At 33.1% G+C, this 22,176-nt stretch overlaps 3 protein-coding genes across 3 annotated transcripts in view; all 3 read right to left on the bottom strand.

Moving 5' to 3' along the window:
* The window catches only part of LOC107014419 (phenylalanine ammonia-lyase), a 6,076-nt gene extending 4,507 nt beyond the window's left edge, over positions 1 to 1,569 (bottom strand). The window contains exons 1-2 of the mRNA XM_015214321.2: positions 1,027 to 1,569; positions 7 to 800 (exon numbers count right to left, since the gene is read on the bottom strand). Of these exons, the coding sequence (XP_015069807.1) occupies positions 7 to 800; positions 1,027 to 1,439 (1,207 nt within the window). The 5' untranslated portion in view covers positions 1,440 to 1,569. The remainder of the gene's footprint in view (positions 1 to 6; positions 801 to 1,026) is intronic.
* The window catches only part of LOC107014421 (putative E3 ubiquitin-protein ligase SINA-like 9), a 57,465-nt gene extending 41,019 nt beyond the window's left edge, over positions 1 to 16,446 (bottom strand). Inside the window, 7 exon segments of the mRNA XM_027915755.1 lie at positions 6,411 to 6,438; positions 8,406 to 8,865; positions 13,390 to 13,436; positions 14,594 to 14,680; positions 14,769 to 14,828; positions 14,935 to 15,057; positions 16,303 to 16,446. Of these exon segments, the coding sequence (XP_027771556.1) occupies positions 6,411 to 6,438; positions 8,406 to 8,834 (457 nt within the window). The 5' untranslated portion in view covers positions 8,835 to 8,865; positions 13,390 to 13,436; positions 14,594 to 14,680; ... (1 more) ...; positions 14,935 to 15,057; positions 16,303 to 16,446.
* A 522-nt stretch (positions 16,447 to 16,968) lies between these two features.
* On the bottom strand, positions 16,969 to 20,757 carry LOC107014420 (E3 ubiquitin-protein ligase SINA-like 7). The gene is made up of 2 exons (XM_015214322.2): positions 20,208 to 20,757; positions 16,969 to 17,815 (listed from the first exon to the last, which is right to left on the bottom strand). The coding sequence occupies exons 1-2, from the start codon at positions 20,706 to 20,708 to the stop codon at positions 17,138 to 17,140; spliced, it is 1,179 nt and encodes a 392-aa protein (XP_015069808.1). The 5' UTR covers positions 20,709 to 20,757; the 3' UTR covers positions 16,969 to 17,137.
* Between the last annotated feature and the right edge of the window lie 1,419 nt (positions 20,758 to 22,176).

The raw sequence follows: 22,176 nt of genomic DNA, 5'->3' as shown, positions 1-22,176 counted from the left end.
GGAAGTTGCCACCATGTAAGGCCTTGTTTCTTGAAACATCGATCAATGGATTGTCGTTCACTGAGTTAATCTCCCTCTCGATCATCTTAGTTGCAGCACGAATGACTTCAATCTGAGGTCCAAGCCATTGTGGAGATGTTCGGAGAGCATAACGATCTTGCTTTGGTTTTTGAAGAGGATCCATTTCATGGAGCTTCTGAGCTGCCTTCACATAAGAGCTTCCATCCAAAATGTGTTCCATAATAGCAGCAGCCTCAATCTGACCAGGGTGATGCTTCAACTTGTGTGTCAAATAGTCAGTGAATTCGGGCTTTCCGTTCATCACTTCAGCAAAAATCGCTGATAAAACTTCAGACATAAGAGCAAGGATGTTGGACTCAAACAGGACTATTGATGCCATAGCAGAACCAACTGCTGTGCCATTCACAAGTGCAAGTCCTTCCTTAGGCTGCAACTGGAAAAATCCACCACTAACACCAGCCACGCAGAAAGCTTCCTCAGCATTAAGTTTCTCACCATTGGGTCCAAGAGCCTTGGAATTAGGTCTGCCAGTGAGCAAACCAGCAATATAGGACAAAGGGACGAGATCACCCGAGGCAGTGATCGTGCCACGGAGAGGCAAACACGGGGTGATGTTGCTATTGATCAACTTAGTGATTGCTTCCAAGATCTCAAATCTAATGCCAGAGTAGCCTTGAAGCAGAGTGTTGATCCTAACAAGCATAGCTGCCCTTGTTGCTGAATGTGGCAATGTGTGAGATGATTCTATTCCATTACCAAAAACTCCAGCATTCAAGAACCTACAAAAAAATATCATAATTCATTAAGATCACATTTTAACTGAATTCATCCGAATCCCCTTCGCGTAAAAACAAAAAAAAAACTTCATCAATGGAGCACTCAAGTAGTCGATAAGCTATGTATAACAAAAAATATTAAATTCTTTACATTGTTAGTATATATAACAAAAAAATATTAAATTCTTTACATTGTTAGTATATATGACGAAAAAAATAGTTTGTTTACCTAATAAGTTCTTTTTGAAGAGCACCACCATTTTTTGTTCTTCTATGAGATGTTGCTCCAAATCCAGTAGTAACACCATAACTATCTGTACCTTTACTCATACTATCCATAACCCAATCACTACTAGCTTTCACACCAGCCCTTGCACTTTCAGAAAGTTCCACTTTAACCCCATTACTTTTGTCATCAACATTTGCAATGGATGCAACTTGTGCAACTGTCAAAGTTTCACCCCCAAGTTTCACAATTGGCTTTCTAAATTCAACCACCATCTTTTTCACTTCATCCAAATGACTGCCTCTTAAAGAATCAGCAGCCATTTCCCAATTCAATGGATCATTGATTGATTTCTTGCACAAATCCATAGCTACTTCTCCATTCATATGCCCATTTTGTGCAATTGATGCTGCCATTGGATCAAGTAAATTGTTAGATTTGTAATGAAGAAATTTTAGTGAAGAGAAAATGGTTAGAGTTTATTTGTATGTATATAAAAAATGTTGTGAACTTATAAAACCTATTGTTTTGGTTGTGGTATATATATATATCATGTGGTGAGTATATATAGAGGAACAAATGATGGTTGGTAAACAAAATATGTGAGAGGGGGTTGCTAGGAAAAAACCAGTAAATTGTGGTTGTTGAAGATTAATAGTATGTACTCTTTTTGTTCATTTTTACTTGTGATTATTTGACTTGATACAATTATTAAAATAATAATAAGTGACATAGGTGTTAATTGATGTCCACTATTAGATCTTATAGAATGATCTAGAGAATAATATTTAATATTAATGGTAAAACGTGGAAAAAAATTACTCTCTCCGTTTCAAAAAAAATAACTTTATTTCTTTTTTAGTCTGTTTAAAAAAGATGACATTGACCCCTTTCTTTTTTTGGAAACACTTTAACTTTCCACGTGACATGTTCAAGACCACAAGATTAAAGGACATTTTGGTACATTTGACATAACTTTAATTTAGAATCACAAGATTAACAAGTCTTTTTTCTTTTCTTAAACTCCGTTTCAAGTCAAACTAGGTCATTTTTTTTAAAACAAAGGGAGTATTATATTTTTCTTAATTTATTAAAAATAACAAGTAAAAGTAATAATATATTTTAGAAATAATTGATCAGTAAAAGTGAATGGGGGAGGACCATGTATAATCAATTTTATTATAAGTTATGAACGAATATATTTTTATTGAACTTTTGAATTTATCTGAAATAAGATTTTATTTATATTGGTCAATACACAGTATGAGTCAAACTTAACAACTAAATATATAGTACCAACCAAGTGATTTCCATCTTCTTGTTTTTTTCTTTTTAAAAAATTGTTTTTTAATATGACTTTTTAAACAGGGTATTGTGAAGGTTGATGGAAATGATGGCTTTGAATAGGAAAGACACTAAAAGAAAATAAAGTGAGAAAATAGAAGAAAGTTTCTTTGTGAACCAAGTGGGTGCACTTTTGTTAGGTTTTGTCCAATATATATCAATCAATTAATTTAAAATATGTTTCAAAATTGCATTCATACTAGAGTATTTTAATATGTGAAGTGTAAATGACAATTAATATTAATAAATGTATCATATGTCACGTTATGTATTATGTCAATTGGAGTGATGTGATCATTAGTTGTTATTTGTTAATAACTTTTGTAATAGATTTAATTAATAAGTAATTTCTGAACAAAAAACTTTAATGATACCATATATAAGCAGATCACTAATTCATCACCCGAAGAATATGAATGTAGAACCATATTACTAGATTACAACTAAAAGCAATATTATTGGTTGCAAAAAGCAAATGTCTCACAACTTTATGTCATGTTTAAGCGTTTTGACACATTCGTGAGGATTTCAAAAGCATTAAGCAATAAAAGGAATTAAATTAAATTACCCTCATCTTCTTAAATGAGAATTAAGAAGTAACTAGATATAAAGTAGTAAGGGCAATTTGCACAAAAAACATCATGAAGTGAATGATATGCACCAACTTGAGACAGATATAAATGTAAATAAGATAAATATAGATTTTCTAGATGACTTTTTCAAACATGTCTATGATATTTGAGTTGATGAGAGATAGCATATATCTAGTTGAATAGTTGAGGACAAACATGCTTGATCTGTTAACTATCGTAATTAAAAATTCATCTCAGGGACATTAATATTTTATTTCCCCACAACCTTCTCTTCTAATTTTGGTCAATCTTTTAGGAGGTGAAATGTTTAAAAAAAAATTAAATGTTTATTTTTATATTTTAAAATGAGGTGTTTATATAAACTTTTTGGGAGAAAATAAGTTTTTTTTCAAAGTAATACAAGTTATTTATCAAAAGCTAAAAATTAGAGTTTGCTCAAATATACTTTTTTGAGAAAGCATCTCCGAGAAAAAAGAAATATACTTAAAAAAGCATTTTTAAAAGTTTGATCAAACACTAATTGTTGCTCATAAGGATTTTTAAAATTTAAAAGTCAAACACAAACTGCTTTTTACAAAACTATTTTTTGCAAAACGCTTTCGAAATAAACACTCTTATAAGTTGATATTAAAAGCTTGGTCAAATATACTATTAGTATATTCTAGCACAACAATATTATGCTTCTACGCATATCAACTCTTAAAGATGTTCAATACGTTCATACGAAAGCCATTGTGATGTATATTTAACCCGCTAATATTTTGGTCTTTGATAATGCTAAACATGGTGGAATATATAAAATCTCCTTATTGGTATATTTCTTTTTGGGGTGAAACATCATCTTATATGTAATTATTGTGATATTATATATTACTCAATTACACTATTTTTTTATGAATGGACAAACATATTAAAGTAGATTGATACTATACTCGAGATGAGGTACTCTGACAAATAGTATATCTCATAGTCATGTACAAATAAAAGTGGGAAAACATTATTATTAAAAATTCATCCCAAGGACAAATATCATTAAAAAATAAGCATTTTTGTGAAGTAGCAGAAGCTAAAAAAATATCTTCTGTTACACAAAAGTACGCTTTTGAAAAACACAGTTGAGGAAAATACATTTCAAAGCACAAGTTGATTCCAATAAAAAATACTTTGTTCGGAAAGCGCTTCCGAAATAAGCTAATTTTAGAAAAATTTGACAAAATATGCAATTAGTATACCCTAGCATGAAAATATCAAACATTATATGAAAAATCATTTTAAAATAAGGAACAAAGTAATTTCAACAGCATAAATTCAAAATCCCCAAATATAGCAGCACCAATATCAAACATAATATGAAAAATCCTTTTAAAATAAGGAAGAAAAAAAGAAAAATCATTTTAAAATAAGAAACAAAGTAATTTCAACAGCATAAATTCAAAATCCCCAAATATAGCAGCACCAATATCAAACATAATATGAAAAATCCTTTTAAAATAAGGAAGAAAGTAAATTCAACAGCAAACATTCATATCCCCAAATAAAGCAAGCACCAATGCAATGACTATTGTCTATTGGCATGAAATCTCTAAAGAAGTTATCAAGGCAATGTTACATCAACATGTGCAACCATTGCAGACTCATTCCTTCTCTTCTATGAGAACATCCAACTTCAGCCGAGCACTGGAATTAACGACATCTTTTGGGACCACAAGGAATTTCTTCATAGGACTATCTTCTGACCAGTTTGGCACACTCTCTGCAACAGATTCTAGTTTAAAAGAACTTTCTATATGGGGAAGTGTGTGTTATAGGAGAGAGAAGAATATGTATCTCTAAACTTCTACTAAAATTTAAAAAAAAGGAAATTATGTAATATTTAAAAAAAAGAAGGGAAAATTAGAGAATACTAAACTTATAGTTGTGTATTTAAGTTATTTTTCCTTTAAAAATTCATCTCATGGACATTAATACTGTATTTCCCCACAACCTTCTCTTCTAATTTTGGTCAATTTTTTAGGAGGTGAAATGTTTTAAAAAAAAATTAAATGTTTATTTTTATTTTTAAAATGAGGTGTTTATCTAAACTTTTTGAGAGAAAATAAGTTTTTTTTCAAGTAATACAAGTTATTTATCAAAAGCTAAAAAGTAGCGTTTGCTCAAATATACTTTTTTGAGAAAGCATCTCTGAGAAAAAAAATATACTTAAAAAACACTTTTAAAAGTTTGGTCAAACACTAATTGTTGTTTACAAGGATTTTTAAAATTTAAAAGTCAAACACAAACTGCATTTTACAAAACTATTTTTTGCAAAACGCTTTCGAAATAAACACTCTTATAAGTTGATATTAAAAGCTTGGTCAAATATACTATTAGTATACCCTAGCACAACAATATTATGCTTTTATGCATATCAACTCTTAAAAGATATGCAATACGTTCATACGAAAGGGTGATGCCATTGTGATGTATATTTAACCCGCTAAAATTTTGGTCTTTGATAATGCTAAACATGGTGGAATATATAAAATCTCCTTAGATGGTGTATTTCGTTTTAAAGTGAAACATCATCTTATATATAATTATTGTAATATTATATATTACTCGATTACACTATTCTTTTATGAATGGACAAACATATTAGATTGTTACTGTACTCGAAATAAAGCAAGCACCAATCCAATGACTATTGTCTATTGGCATGAAATCTCTAAAGAAGTTATCAAGGCAATGTTACATCAACATGTGCAACCATTGCAGACTCATTCCTTCTCTTCTATGAGAACATCCAACTTCAGCCGAGCAATGGAATTAACGACATCTTTTGGGACCACAAGGAATTTCTTCAAAGGACTATATTCTGACCACTTTGGCACACTCTCTGCAATGGATTCTAGTTTAAAAGAGCTTTCACCATCTGTTACTACAAGCTTGTATGAGAACCTTCTCTTCTGCCTAGCTGGTCCAACACAGATGATGTTGATAGCACTCCCAACACGGTCACTAGCATGGTTGACGATAAAAAGTATACCTTCTGTCCTCATTTGAAGAATTATGTACCTTTGGTCTTTTTCTATATAAATTGGATGGACAACATTGAAAGAAATGTGCTCTGCTGAAGAAGCATGTTTGTCCCTAAAATGTGCATATACGTTTGTTGAGGTACCTATGAAGTCACAGCGNACCTATAAAGTCACAGCCATGGGAAGGACAAAAACAAGGCACATAGATGCATGCATTTTCATGGTCAGTTTTCTTACTAAGATTCAGAATCTCCTTACAACCATACCTATTGTTCACGCATGACACTTTCAGAGATTCTAGAACATTCTCCATAGCTCGACNTCACGCATGAGACCTTCACAGATTCTAGAACCTTCTCCATAGCTCGACAACGGTTATATCCAATCGGCCAACAACATGATGGACACTTATTAGCAATCTTGGTGCAGCAAGGGGCACATGCTATGTGCCCATTCTCACACTATATTTTTGTCCAGAAAGAAAAAAGGATGTCAGAAAATATGTTCATTGTAAGCAGTTAGAATGTTTGCAGATGATAGCTTGCTCTACTCTGCATGCTTATAAATTTTCAAGTTTATCGAAGTACACAGCTTAAGAAGTAGGGAAAAAGAAAAATGTGTTACATGGAAAACGTAAAGAAATTGTACTTAAAATTCAATATTTAGCTCTAGCATTTGCCATAAACCTAGAGTCATGGCTTTAATTTCTTGCTTGGTCCAAAAGACTCAATAATTTCATTGAAAACACGCTCATGCATTAAAATGTCATATTTTGTTGCAATAACAACAAATTGATTACCAATAGCTATATTCTACCTTAGATGAAAAAGGATATAAATTAACCACCCTGGCAAGGAGAAGGACATAGAACTTACGATCTGAACCTCAGTTGTGTATGCTTTTAAATGCAGTAACAAGATTAAATCTTAAGTTACTGTGAGCTAAAACCAAGAGTTCTAAAAAGAGGCCTAGGTACATAACTTCTATGACGATAGATCTCCAACAAAGGAAATAGTATACAGTTAATAACTTCTATCACGATAGATCTCTAACAAAATAATAGTATGCAGTTAATAACTCTATTACGATTGATCTCCAAAAACGGAATAGTATACGGTTAATAACTTCTATCAGATAAATCTACAAGAAGGAACAGTAAACAGTTAATAACTTCTATGACTGCTGATACCCTAATCTTTTGTGGGGCAGAGACTCTGCAAGTCCTATATGTCAATCTAACTCTGAAGCTGTTTGAAGCTGTCTCTGGATTACATATTAACATGATGAAGAACCAGATCTACCCTATCAAAGAAGTCTATTTTGAATACCCTAGCATGGAATTCTGGGGTATGGCACATGCTCTTTCACTCTACTTAGTTTGGTCTCCCTTTAGATGCAAAATACAAAGCACCTGAGATATGGAATATCTATTTATGAAAGGAAGGCTTACCCCCATAAATAGTGTACTGGACAGAGTACCTACCTACTTCCCTCATCCCAATGTCATATGAGGTGAAAGAGCAACTAGTTGGTCTAAGAAGGGCATTCCTATGGAAAGGAGACCGTGAAGAGCATAAATTCCACCTTGTGAAGTGGGATAAAGTCATATTGCCAAAGGAACGGGGAGGTTTGGGCATTAGGGATCTTTAGAAACACAACAATAACATTAAGGGAACAAACTATATCACCAGATATTTTGCAAGAAAAAAGCCTAATTACAATGTAACTTAAGCCCAGATTAAATCGGGATGCGAAAAGAAAAAAACCCATTTACAATGATACCCATTTGTAATCTCTAGTCAGAATGAGATTAACTTGATTGAAACTGGTAGCCATCTCCCCACTTTAAGTGTCGTATAATTCTCCATCATAACCCAGTGTTTCTTCAAACTTGAATATTACGCCATTAAGACTATGACTTCACCAGTAAAACAAAGACCTATATTAGCCAGTTATTCTCCAATTTGAATGAAATGTTATAACTTCAAAATTAGAACCACATGAGATGGGATAAGCACAGTCATTCCACTGTCAGCAATTCTCCCAACTAAACTCTTTAACAGATCCACATTTCCTATGCTTTTCCAATGCAATACTGAATGCTAAGTAATCATATTTCTATTATCTGACATGTCTGCTCTACTTCTATATTTTATTTTTTAAAACCGCCTCCACTAGGCACGGCTAAAGTCTGCGTAAACTCTATCCTCCCAAACCCCACTGTTGGATTAACAAAAACTGTAACTTTTACACCCTAAGAGCAATAAAGTATATTGGTCAGATTGTAAATGTCAATACAAATTCCCTTCAAGACCATGTCTTTCAAAAACCTCTAAATGCAAATCAAGAATTCTCCAAACACAATTAATTCCAACACAGATAAATTCTTATACTCCTAATAGCAATGAAAAGGGTAAAAAGAAGAAACCTGAAAGACAGGAACACAGAGATGTTCAAAGCAGATCGGGCAATCCAACACATCCGGATCCAATAACGTCACAGAAATTGACCTGTTTATGATTGAATCCTCAAAATTCTGATACACGCTCTCACCAGAAATAGACCTGTTCTCTCTTAAAACCTCGGATTCACAAACTGGCACCCTCCGATCACCGCTCGATCGGAAATTTCCCTCAGATTCCGATCCCCAATCCTCCTCCTCTGCCTCTTCCTCTACTTCTTCCTTAACAACCCTTTCCCTTTCTCTTTCTTCTACTTCTTCTTGTTGACGGATTACGACGCCGCGAGATAAAGTTCCGGCGGTAGTCCTCCGTCTCTTGCGTACGGATGTGCTGGAGTTACAGGGTCCTCCTTCATCATTATCATGTTCATCTCTTCCAACTGAAAATCTCGCCATTTCTTCTTCTTCTACTTCGAATGGTTCACTCCTATTATGGTCAAAATTCATTTTTTTGTAAATATTATTTCAATATTTATTATATTATTATTATTATCATATATTTATACTACTTCTTTAATACTTTAAGATTTGAATTTAAAGTTCTCTTGAAAATGTTTTTGACTATGAGGTAATAGTTTTATTTAATTTATAAATAAGTTGTATAGATTTTATTTTATTTTTGAGTTAAGAAAATGAGTAATGAAATTACCAAGAAATTTATTTAATGATTAACTTTATTTGAATATGTATTTTTTATGTCACATTAGTACATTCAACTTGGACGATGTTTGATTAAGAGTGTGTTTAAATTGACTTGTTTCAAGTGTTTTTAACTAAAAAAATTGTAAGCACTTTTGAAGTATTTAGGTGAATTAAAAGTGTTCATAGATTACTCTCTCCGTTTAAAAAAGAATGGTCTAGTTTTACTTGGAACGGGGTTTAAGAAAAGAAAGAAGAATTTTTGATCTTGTGGTTCTAAATTAAAGTTATGACAAATGTAACAAATTGCCCTTTAATCTTGTGATCTTAGATATGTCACTTGGAAAGTTAAAGTAAAAATTTTTCCAAAAAAGAAAGGGGACATTCTTTTTGAAATAGACTAAAAAGGAAATGAGGTCATTCTTTTTTAAACGAAGGGAGTATTTTTTTGCTTCATAAAAATTAAGAAAATGAGTAATTAGATTACGAATTATGGTTTACTAATCAATTTATTAAATGATTATGTCACATTAGTACATTAAACTTGGACGGTGTTTGATTAAGAGTGTGTTTGAATTGACTTGTTTTAAATGTTTTTAGCTAAAAAAAATTGTGAGCACTTTTGAAGTGTTTAGGTAAATTAAAAAGTGTTTATAGATTATTCTTTTGCTTCATAAATTAAGAAAATGAGTAATTAGATTACCAATTATGGTTTACTAAGAACTTTATTTAATGATTACCTTTATGTGAATATATTTGTTTGTCATTAGTACATTGAATTGGGACGGTGTTTGATTAAGGCCTCATTTTTGCACTTAATGGAGGTTTGAATCGTAATCATTCAGATTCAACCCATTCAGCCCATTAAGTACGTCTGTTTTTAGCTTTGAATCTGAATCATTCATATTCAACCCATTATGTTCATTTGTTTTATTTTTTTTAAAAAAAAAAAAACTCTTAAGGAGTCTGAATAGTCAAAACGAATCAGATCTCTAGGAGACTCTTAACAACATTTAGACTCATTTGATAAGTTATCAAATAATAAATCATAGTTTCTCTGCTTTCAAGTATTTTTTTATAATAATATTGTATTGACGTGTGTCAAGAACACTGGTTGGAATAATATTTTTGGTGCATTGTTGTTTATCAAGATTTTTGAATGAAAAAATAGTACTTCAAATCATGATTATTAAAACTTCTAAAACTTTGTTTTTATCAAAAGAGATATATTTTGTTGAAATGAAAATTCTATAATATTTATTAATATAATGTTCAATTTCACTTCCACATTCAGATATTGAAAACAAACAACATCAGTTATTTAGAGTTCAGATTTAGAGACCACATCTTTATATTCAAATGTGCATTCAGATCAAAACAACCAATCTTAATGCAAATCTCAATATTCAGATGTGATTTCATATTCAGACCTCTTAATCTTAATGGAAACAAATGAGGCCTAAGAGTCTTTTGGATTGACTTGTTTTAAGTGTTTTCAAGTGAAAACAATTTTTAAGCAGTTTTGAAGTGTTAGATAAATTCAAAAAGAGTTTATGGATTTTTAATCTTCATTGAATTAAGAAAATGAGTAATTAGATTACCAATTATAATTAATCAAGAATTTATTTAATAATTAACTTAATTTGAATTATGTTTTTAATGTCATTAGTACATTGAACTTGCACGGTGTTGACCTATTTGGCCAAGCGGCTAGAAAATGTTAAATTTTTTAAGCACTTCTAATATTTTTTAAAAAGTATTTTTGAGAGTCAAATTATGAAAAGGACCGTTACGCATACACTTCTAATATCAAGAATACTTATATATATTTAAAAAAAACTATTTTGAATATCTATTATGAAATTATATTAATTTTTTATGTTTATTTGATTAAAAAGTAAGTATTATAAATTACCAATAGATAAATCAAACAAAAATATTAACATAATAATTTAAATATAATTAAAAACATCAAGTCAAATAAATTTATAAAATTATTCCACAAATTAAAATTAAAATATAAAACAACAATATATAAAATGTAACAATCGGGTTCCGCCGTTAAAGAAAAGCCAACGGGGGAAAAATTTGGGTCGAAAAACTTTTTCGTAGTATTTGAATTTTTCTCAACCTAGTTCAGATTTTGGACGAAATGGAGTCTTTGACGTGTGGAGAAATCTGGTAACAATCGGGTGAATCATTTATGATTTTGATTGCATGAGTAGCTAGATAACTCGTTAAAGAATCTATACGACTTAACAAACTTATATTTGAGCGAGTAGAACTCCAGAATTGATCTTGGCGTGGAAGGTATTTTCTGAGTGTCGTGGTTTGGAGGTGTGTTGTGAAATAAGGGTCTTGGGATTTTTGAAATAGCTCACTGCCTCGCGTAACCGCCCTGGCGGGGATTTATGCCGCTCTGGCAAAGCCACTACAATGGGATAAAGGTTGTTGTAGCGGGCTCAACGCGACTTAAGGTCGTTAACAAACCTTAATTGGATACTTAGGATCATGGGTATGATCTAGGTTTTATAGAATTGCTATAGTTTCGGGTAATTAACCATTGTTTGTTGATTCCCGTGTTATTATGATTGTTTGTAGACCAAGAACAAGCGACACGAATCCGGAAAGGGAAGGATCCAGATTCCTAGGGTTTCAAGATTATTTCAAGGTATGTGATAGTTGTGATTCTATGATTCCGTGATGTATTATTGTTATTGCTTCATAATGATGCATTCATGTATGTGAATGTTGCATTGTTGATTCACACTGGTTGTAAATGAGATAGATGAATAATTATATGTAATGAACATTTCTTGATATGATTATTGAAATATACTTGTGAATGTGATCGTGGTGTGTTGATGGATCGAACTGTCATATTCCGACATAACTAACTGGAATTGGTTGCCATGTATCAATATAAAAATGGGATCGGATTGCCACGTCCTGGCATAACTATGGGATCAGATACCACGTTCCAGTGCACTAACAGTTTGGGTTTCAGTTCCATGAAAGGACCAACAACTTGTGAAAAATGTGTATTGTTAAAGCATGTGACATTCAATATTATATATGTTTGATATGTTGCATGGTTATATTGTTGTAATTAACTTGTTTATGTTGCACTTAGTGGGATAGCCGCGTGATCCTACCAGTACATGGTGGTTGTGTACTGATTCTGCGATTCCTCTTATTTTTGTTGAGAACATGGCATCTTTCGGCGGCTATTGACAGACCTCGCTTAGAAGATTTGTAATCGTCAACTTCGAATTCAAGGATGAACTAGCATATTCCGGACTAAGAATCCTGGGATAGCCGCATGATCCTACCAGTACATGGTGGTTGAACACTGATTCTGCGCTTCCTCTTATTTTTGTTGAGAACAGGGCATCTTCCGGCGGCTATTGACAGACCTCGCTTAGAAGATTTGTAATCGTCAACTTCGAATTCAAGGATGAACTAGCATATTCCGGACTAAGAATCCTGGGATAGCCGCATGATCCTACCAGTACATGGTGGTTGAACACTGATTCTGCGCTTCCTCTTATTTTTGTTGAGAACAGGGCATCTTCCGGTGGCTATTGACAGACCTCGCTTAGAAGATTTGTAATCGTCAACTTCGAATTCAAGGATGAACTAGCATCTTCCGGGCTGCTCTAGATTCTCTTGGAGTCTATGTTCACATTTCGGACTTGGACTTTTCTAGTTAGTCAATTAGTTCACTAGTTGGGATTGTGACCCTTATTGTTTAGACTTGTTGAACTTGGATGTTTTGGTGCATTGACTTTCAGGTTTTAGGTTAATTCTTCTGCATTTGTTTTTGTTGATAGATTTTTGTTAGAGTTCATGGGAACTTCCTTAGATTTAACTTGCTACTGAAACTAAAATAACTTGGCTTTTTGGTTTTGTTGCTTGTTTGGGTTGTAGTAGTGGTTCTCCCACCGGAAAGTTAGTGTGGACTCCAATCACGACGGTCCGGGTCGTGACATAAAATGTAAAATAAAATAAAAAAGTGTATATGAAGGATAAAATTCTAAAATGAAAAGTAAAAAAAGTTAAATTGTAGGGAACTTTGACTTGAAAAAAAATAATCCTAAACATCAATTCTTATTTAATAATTGATTCATAATTTAGTAACATGTCATAGAAATATTAATTAATAATAGAAAATTATTTACTCCATGAGTAAATACTATTTAATTCCTTTAAATATATAGTAGATAAAAGACACTATGTTAGTTTATGCAACAACAATAATATATTCAGTGAAATTCCGCAAGTAAGGTATAAAGGTAGATTGTATGCATACCTTATCACTATCTCGTAAAGGTAGAGATGTTGTTTTCAAAGGACCCTCTGCTTGAGTATAACAAATCAAAGTAAGTGAAAAGAAAAACGACACTGAAAAAAACATAGCAACTAAAATGGAAATCGTAACAATAACAAAATAATGCAATAACTGAAACACCATAAATAGCAAATGGTGATAGGAAATAAAAAAGAAGACACTACAAGAATAAAACTAACGCTAGGGTGGAACCACCAAACCTAACAAGTCGAGAAACAAGACAACACTTCACTACCTACTAGCCTTCTACTCTAACTTGTGACCTCCACACCCTCCTATTTAAGGTCATGTCCTCGATAAGTTGAAGTTTTGTTGTGTCCGTCTAATCACCTCTTCTCAGTACTTTTTCGACCTATCTCTATCCCTCTTTGATCGTACTCACTATATTCAACCTCTCTCACCTCCTCAATGGAGCATCTATGTATCTAATCTTCACATGCCCAAACATGTTAATTTATGCAAGAGTAAATTTTACCTAGTCATTCAACTTTTAATTATCACATAAATATCACATAGAAAAAGGGGGAAATATGTATTATCCTTCGTATTATATTGTATTTTTACAACAATTTTTTTCACACATTAAAGGTGCATATTAAATGTAAGGTATAATACATAAACATGATCGTTAGCTTGGCTTCAGCGAACAATTATGTCCTCCAACTTTGAGTGTCTACTTATGCACACTCAAAGTTAAAGGTCACAGTTGCCAGCTGACGTCAAGTTACGGGTCATGTTTATGTTTTATAAATTTAGGAGAAAATACATAGAAACCCCCCTAAACTATTACCCTTTTTTGAAAAAGACACCTAAACTTTGGGAGATCCTAATAAACCCCTAAAGTAGTTTAAATTGAAAAACCCTATTCCGACATTTAAGAAATAGAGTGTATATAACTCGCCTGAAGGGTGTGAAAACTAAAATAAAATTAAACCTTTTATTTTCAATACTTTTCTTTTAAAATATAAAAGAAATATTTTAGAGTTAAATTTTTATTTTTTCTTTCTTTTTCTTAAGTGCTTCACCATTGAAAGAGATGGCAATGACTTATAAGGATTTCTTTTCTCTTTTTATTCTTTTTTTTCATTCTCTTTCAATGGCAACTAGTTGAAGCAGACGACAATATCACATATAGAGAAGCGGAAGAGTTAACTGAAAAATCAACCTCCTCGGGTACTTATCCCACACTTTGCAGGCACGAGTAGTGCACTTTACCTTCTCCTAAGGACCCATCAGCTTCCATCTCTGTGGCCTGAAAAGTGATGTGCTCTTACTAACTTGCTTCAATGTAATCAACAGGTGTACACTAAGGCATTTCATGCATAGAAATAGATTCTTACAGCTTTCAGAGGCCTAAAGATTGAGGATGTGTTGTAGCACTGTGCTTTTTATAAAGTCAGCTGAAAATATTGTTCTCAGTGTTAGCAGAACATGGTGGTTCAAAAGCAGCGGAAATCAGATAAACAAGTTACAAAGATAAGGTATTTACTCAAATAAACATGTCACCTGAAGTGCACCCTAGAGCAAGTAGGATGAGGAGTGGCTTTTTCTTCTTTTTTCTACTCCGTTCAGGTTCACTAATACCTTGATCCATCTTCTTTCCGTTGCAAATTCTCCTTCACTAGGCACCTTAAAATTAAAGAATGGAGAAATTCAGTTACCTATAATACCCATCCACCTTAAAATAGAAGAACACGAAAACATTTATACTAAAACTCCACAAGGCCAACAATGTTATAAACGAGTCAAACACGAAGATGATACCAAAGCACATAGAATCCGAAAAAGAAATGAACTATTTTGACTGTACAGAAAATGAACATTTTACCACATATAGAAAATGTGACCGTTATATACTATGATGCTCCCAACTACAGCATCAGCTGAAGATATGCCTGCAAGTCGGCTGCAGTATTATGCATACACACTTAAATGTTAGGCATCTTCGTTCTCCAATTTCGTGAAGATTCAGCTACTCCTCAATGTCAATTTCCTTAATAAACCGTGCATTTCTTTTGTGACAGATATGCTATTAAATCATGTAATGGAGTGAAATATGCTGATAGTCCAAAACAAAACAGGCAAGCAGAGCTGATACTTGCACTTTGATATATCATGTCCTTACTTTATAGAAAAAGTTATCATTTTTACATGGTAGATATCCTCAGTCTCTTCAGAAGCCCACTAGTACTTCGACAAGTCAATAACTCCACAGCAAAAAACCTGGACTATCATACGTTCAGGCACAAATGGCTAAATATACCGTATCCAGATTAGATTGTTCCATTTTCCTACACCATTTTTCAAATGTGATATAAATATCATGTGCCCTGTTCACTAAAACATCACCTGTGTGAGCCTGCTCACATTGCTAGTCCCAAGCCCGGATAAAGGAAGATTGCCGACGGTCGATCAAAACAATCTCTCTACCCGATAAAGATAGGGGTAAGGCTGTGGACATATTATCCTCTTCAGACCCCAGTTGTAGGATTACACTAGGTTCTAACATTACCAATTGGTGCAGTAACATTAAGGAACTCTGTTTTTCCTCTTCCAAACAGTTTAGCAGTTGTCTACTCCTTCATCCCAATTTGTAGTCTAAAAACAAGTCTTAGACATTTGCATGGCTATATATCATTTTATTAAAAGATAAAAGAGAAACTTCAAAGTTTAAGCTATTTTAAACTGAAAGAGAACCAAATGATCTGAACAATAAGTGGATGCTGCTGTTCCGCAAAAACAAAGAAATCAAAAATTGACTGTAAAACAATAAAATAAGGTGATATAAGGCACATAGCAAGATGAAAAATCGAAGGAAATTGAGAATTGAAACCATAGTCATTGTGCGGTGAGATCAGTTGGAGAAGCCTCAACCTCAACCAGGTCGATCATACTAGGATTCCGGCAGCTATGAACGGTGACGGAAGTTGATCGACGAGTAGATGGGGGCGAACTCGTCGGCCTCCGGGGAATTCACGCGTTCGTTTGTCTTCTTATTTAGGCTCTTTGCTTTAATTTGATTTTTTTTTATCGGTAAAGAGGAAGAGAGTACAATCGGGCACCGGGTTTAGCCCGTTTGTTTTACTTTTTCTATTTTTTCATTTTGTTTATTCCGTATTCAAAATTTATATTATAGTTCGATTAAATTTGAATCACGCATTATAGAATTCATTCAATGATGGTGCTTGCACTACAACTAATGTTGGTCGTATTTGTATTATAATTCGATTAAATTTAAATCACGCATTGTAAGATTCATTTAATGGTGATAATTGCACTACGAGCTACGTTTTACCACCCGCATTACCCAAAAGTACTACCAATTTAGAGAAAAATATATTAAGAAATACTTACTCACATATTTGACATTGGAAATCAGTTTAGAAAAAATATATTTAAAGATACTTTTAAAAGTGCATCTAAAATTTATTGACCTAACACAAACTACTTCTCGATAAGAAGTACTACATTTTAACGAAGCAATTTTGAAATTGGGAAAAGCTGACTTAAGAAGCAAAGCTAAGGCTAAACAAACTATTCTCTCGAGCACAACAACATCAAACATAACATTCAAAATCCTTTGATATTCAACAGCACAAATTCAAATCCCCAAATATAGCAGAGCACCCATCCAAAAACTATTCACATAAAATTTCTAAAGAAGTTAGCAAGGCATGAACAAGCCAAGACATGATAAAATAAGATTACATCAACATCTGCAACCATTGCAGACGTATTCCTTCTCTTCTATGAAAACATTCAACTTCAGCGGAGCACTGGAGTTAACGACATCTCTTGGAACCACAAGGAATTTTTTTAAAGGACTGCTTTCTGACCAGTTTGGGATGCTCTCTGCAACAGATTCTAGTTTAAAAGAGCTTTCCCCGTCTGTTACTACAAGCTTGTAAGAGAATCTTCTCTTCTGCCTAGCTGGTCCAACACAGATAATGTTGAAAGCACTTCCAACACGGTCGCTAGCATGGTTGATGATAAAAAGTATACCTTCTGTCCTCATTTGAAGAATTTTGTAACTTTGATCTTTTTCTATATGAATTGGATGGACATCATTGAAAAAAATGTGCTCTGCGGAAGAAGCATGTTTGTCCCTAAAATGTGCATATACGTTTGTTGAGGTACCTATGAAGTCACAGCCATGGGAAGGACAAAAACAAGGCACATAGATGCATGCATTTTCATGGTCAGTTTTCTTACTATAACTCAGGATCTCCTTGCAACCATACATTTTGTTCACGCATGAGACCTTCACAGATTCTAGAACCTTCTCCATAGCTCGACAACGGTTATATCCAATTGGCCAACAGCATGATGGACACTTATTAGCAATCTTGGTGCAGCAGGAGGCACATGCTATGTGCCCATTCTCACACTATATATTTGTCCAGAAAGAAAAAAGAATGTCAGAAAATACGTTTATAGTAAGCAGTTTGAATGTTTGCAGATGACAGCTTACTCCACTCTGCTTGCTTATAAATTTCAAGGTTTCTCAAAGTACACAGCTTAAGAAGTAGGGAAAAAGAAAAATGTGTTACATAGAAAGCATAAACAAATTGCACTTAAATTCACTATTGAGCTATAAACCTACAGTCAAGGCTTTAATTTCTTGCTTGGTCAAAAAGGCTCATACATCCGCTTTCACTTCACTACTTAGCCTTTCATATTAGCATTTGTCACATCCCTAGAGTCCTGCTCACACATCCACTTTCACTTCACTACTTAGCCTTTCATATTAGCATTTGTCACATCCCTAGAGTCCTGCTCTTCATCATTTCTTCCTTAGTTCAAAACACTCAACAGCTTCATTTAAACATGCTCATGCATTTAAATGTCATATTTTGTTGTAATAACAACAAATTGATTACCAATAGCTATATTCTACTTAAAGTAAAACCATTGTGGCTGTTCTGCAACTCTTAGATGAGAAAAGACACAAATTAAACACCCTGGCAAGGAGAAGAATGTAGATCTTATGATCTGAATCTCAGTTGTCTATGCCTATATATGCAGTGACAAGATTAAATCTGAAGTTACTGTGAGCTAAAACCAAGAGTTCTAAAAAGAGGCCTAGGTACATAACTTCTATCACGATAGATCTCAAAGACTCAAACAAAGGAATAGTGTACAGTTAATAACTTCTATTACGATAGAGCTCCAAAAAAGGAATAGTACACAGTTAATGACTTCTATCAGATAGATCTCCAACAAAGGAATAGAATTCAGTTAATAACTTTTATCACGATAGATCTCCAACAGAAGAATAGTACACAGTTAATAACTTCTATCACGATGGATCTCCAAAAAAGGAATAGCATACAGTTAATGACTTATATCAGATAGATCTCCAACAAAGGAATAGTAAACAATTATAATTTCTATCATTGATGATACCCTAATCTTTTGTTGGGCAGAGACTCTCCAAGTTCTATATCTCAATCTAACTCTCATGCTATTTGAAGTCTCTGGACTACATATTAACATGATGAAGAGCAAGATCTACCCTGTCAAAGAAGTCTAAAATTTGAATACCCTGCATGGAACTCTGGGGTATGATACATGGTCTTTCCACTCTACTTATTCCGGTCTCCCTTTGGGTGCAAAATACAAAGGACCAGAGATATAGAACGGAGTGGTGGAAAAGGTGGAGAAGAGGCTGGCAAACTAGAACATGCAATATCTTTTTATGGGAGGTGAAAGAGCAATTAATTGGTCTGAGAAGAGCATTCCTATGGGCAGGGATATTTATTTATGGGAGGTCAAAGTCATATTACCAAAAGAACAGGGAGGTCTGGGTATTAGGGATTTTGCAAACACAACAATTACCTTAAGGGAAGAAGAGAGCCTAATTACAAAGTAACCCATTTATAATGATACCCATTTGTAATCTCTAATCGGAATCTGGTAGCCATTTTAAGTGTCTTATTATACTCCATCGTACCCTAGTACTTCCTCTAACTTGAATATTACGCGTTAAGACTATGACTTCACCAGTAAAACAGAGACCTACACTAGCCAGTTATTCTCCAATTTGAATGAAATTTTATAACTTCAAAGTTCAAACCACATGAGATGGGATAAACACCTAAAGCAGTCATTCCTCTGTCAGCAATTCTCCCAACTAAACTCTTTAACAGATCCACATTTCCTGTGCTCTTTCAATGCAATACTGAATGCTATGTAATCATGTCTCTATTATCTGACATTTCTGCTTAACTTCTATATTTTATTTCTTAAAACCACCTCCATGAGGTAGGCTAAAGTCTGCATAAACACTATCCTCCCAAACGCCACCTGTTGGACTAACAAAAAAGGCAACTTTTACACCTCCTTATGAGCAACAAACTATATAAATGTCAATCAAGAATTCTCCAAACACAATTGATTCCAAGTTCCAACATATATACGCAGATAAATTCTTACACAATTCTCCCAACTAAACTCTTTAACAGATCCACATTTCCTATGCTCTTTCAATGCAATACTGAATGCTATGTAATCATGTCTCTATTATCTGACGTTTCTGCTTAACTTCTGTATTTTATTTCTTAAAACCACCTCCACGAGGTAGGCTAAAGTCTGCGTAAACACTATCCTCCCAAACCCCACCTGTTGGACTAACAAAAAAGGCAACTTTTACACCTCCTTGAGAGCAATAAACTATATAAATGTCAATCAAGAATTCTCCAAATACAATTGATTCCAACATACATACGCAGATAAATTCTTACAAATAATAGCAAATGAACAGGGTCAAAAGAAGAAACCTGAAAGACAGGAACACAGAGATGTTCAAGGCAGATTGGGCAATCCAACACATCAGGATCCGATAACATCACAGAAATCGACCCGTTTCCTCTTGAACCCTCCAAATTCTGATCTGGGTCCTCCCCGAAAATAGCCCTGTTCTCTCTTGCAACCTCCGATTCACGAACTGGCAACCTCCGATCACCGCTCAATCGGAAATTTCCCTCAGATTCCGATTCCGATTCCCAATCCTCCTCTTCTTCCTCCTCCTCCTCCTCCTCTTCCTCAACAACCCTTTCTCTCTCCCTTTCCCTTTCTCTTTCTCTTTCTTCTTCTTCTTCTTGTTGACGGACAACGACGCTACAAGAGAAAGTTCCGGCGGTAGTTCTCCGTCTCTTGGGTTCAGGTCTTCTTGTGGGGTTACTGGGTCCTTCATCATTATCATCTTCTTCTCTTCCAACTGAAAATCTCGCCATTTCTTCTTCTTCTTCGCTACTAGATGAATGGTTCACTCTTATCATTGTCAAAATTCAGTTTTTGTAAATATTATTTCAATATTTTATTATATTATTATTATTATTATCATATATTTATAGTGTATTTTAAAAAACTACTTATGAAAATTTTTCCAAAACTTGGTAACAAAATCGAATTTAGTCAAATATTATGAGATCTCAATTTTAAATGTTTTCTTGAAAAATGTGTTTGACTATGTAGTATCTGTACATTTTATTTTTTCATTAATTTGTGAATCTACGTTTAATTAGAGATCCATTTAAATTAACATATATTAAATGCTTTTTAAGTAAAAATAAGTTTTAAGTACTTTTAAAAGCGTTTGGGTGAATTAAGAAAATGAGCAATTAGATTAGATTACTAATTGTGATTTATCAAGAAATTTATTTAATGATTAACTTTCTTTGAATATATGTATTTTTCATTATTAGTACATTGAACTTAAACGGTATTTGATTAAGAATAATAGAGTATGTTTGAACTGATTCGTTTAAAGTATTTGTAAGTAAAATTAATTTTAAGTATTTTTAAAGTGTTTGGGTAAATTAAAAAGTATTTGGAGATTACTTTTTTTCCTTCTTGATTATGGTTTATCAAGATATTTATCTAACAATTAATTTTATTTTAATATGTTTTTTATTTTACTTATTAGTATGTTCAACTTAAGGGTTGTTTAACCTATAAGTTTATTTATTTTGTTGTAAGAACTTCTTTTAAAAATAGCTTTTTAGAAAATATTTTTAAAAATAATAACATTTGTATTTGAGTAATTTATTTAAAAGATACTTTTGTTAAGAAGTATATTGTTTTGACTATGTTTCAATATTTTTAGTTAAAGAAATGTGTACTAATTTTATTTATCTCTAAGACAAACTATTTGTTATTAATTTTAGTAATTTTCTCCAACATAACTATTTACTTTTTTAAAAAAAGAGAAAAGGGTAAAAATGCTCTAAACTATGTGAAATGAATAAAAATGTCCTCCGTTTATATTTTGCTCAAAATGTCCTTATCGTCAACAATATGGCTCAAAAATGATTTTGCAGTCAATATGTCATGACCCGAGAGTATACCCTAGAAGGAATGGTATTCTCAAGCCACCACACGGCGTATTCAACCTCTCGGAGGTCTTATACAGACCCTTTGACATCATTCATCGTATATGTATATATGAAAGGTAATGCAGAATTAAAACTTTTCAAAACAATCAAATAATACTTCAAAATCTCTTTTATAGACAATCATAGAAAAGACTAAGTATCATAGTCGCCATCTTAGACACACGAATATCTTGGGTCACGACCCATATATCAATATAATAGAAATAACAAAGTCTAATACAATGTCTTTAACAAGAAAAGCTAAGCATAGTTATGTCCTCGAATCAATTGAGGACATACCACAATTTGCTTGAATGGATACTAATGTCCAAGCTTCACTTCAAGGACTCCTCTCAATTGTCACCTACACCTT

The sequence above is a fragment of the Solanum pennellii genome, chromosome 3, assembly GCF_001406875.1.
Source record: "Solanum pennellii chromosome 3, SPENNV200".
Lineage (NCBI taxonomy): Eukaryota > Viridiplantae > Streptophyta > Magnoliopsida > Solanales > Solanaceae > Solanum > Solanum pennellii.
Note: the sequence above shows the minus strand (reverse complement) of the source record. Positions and strands in the feature narration are given on the sequence as shown.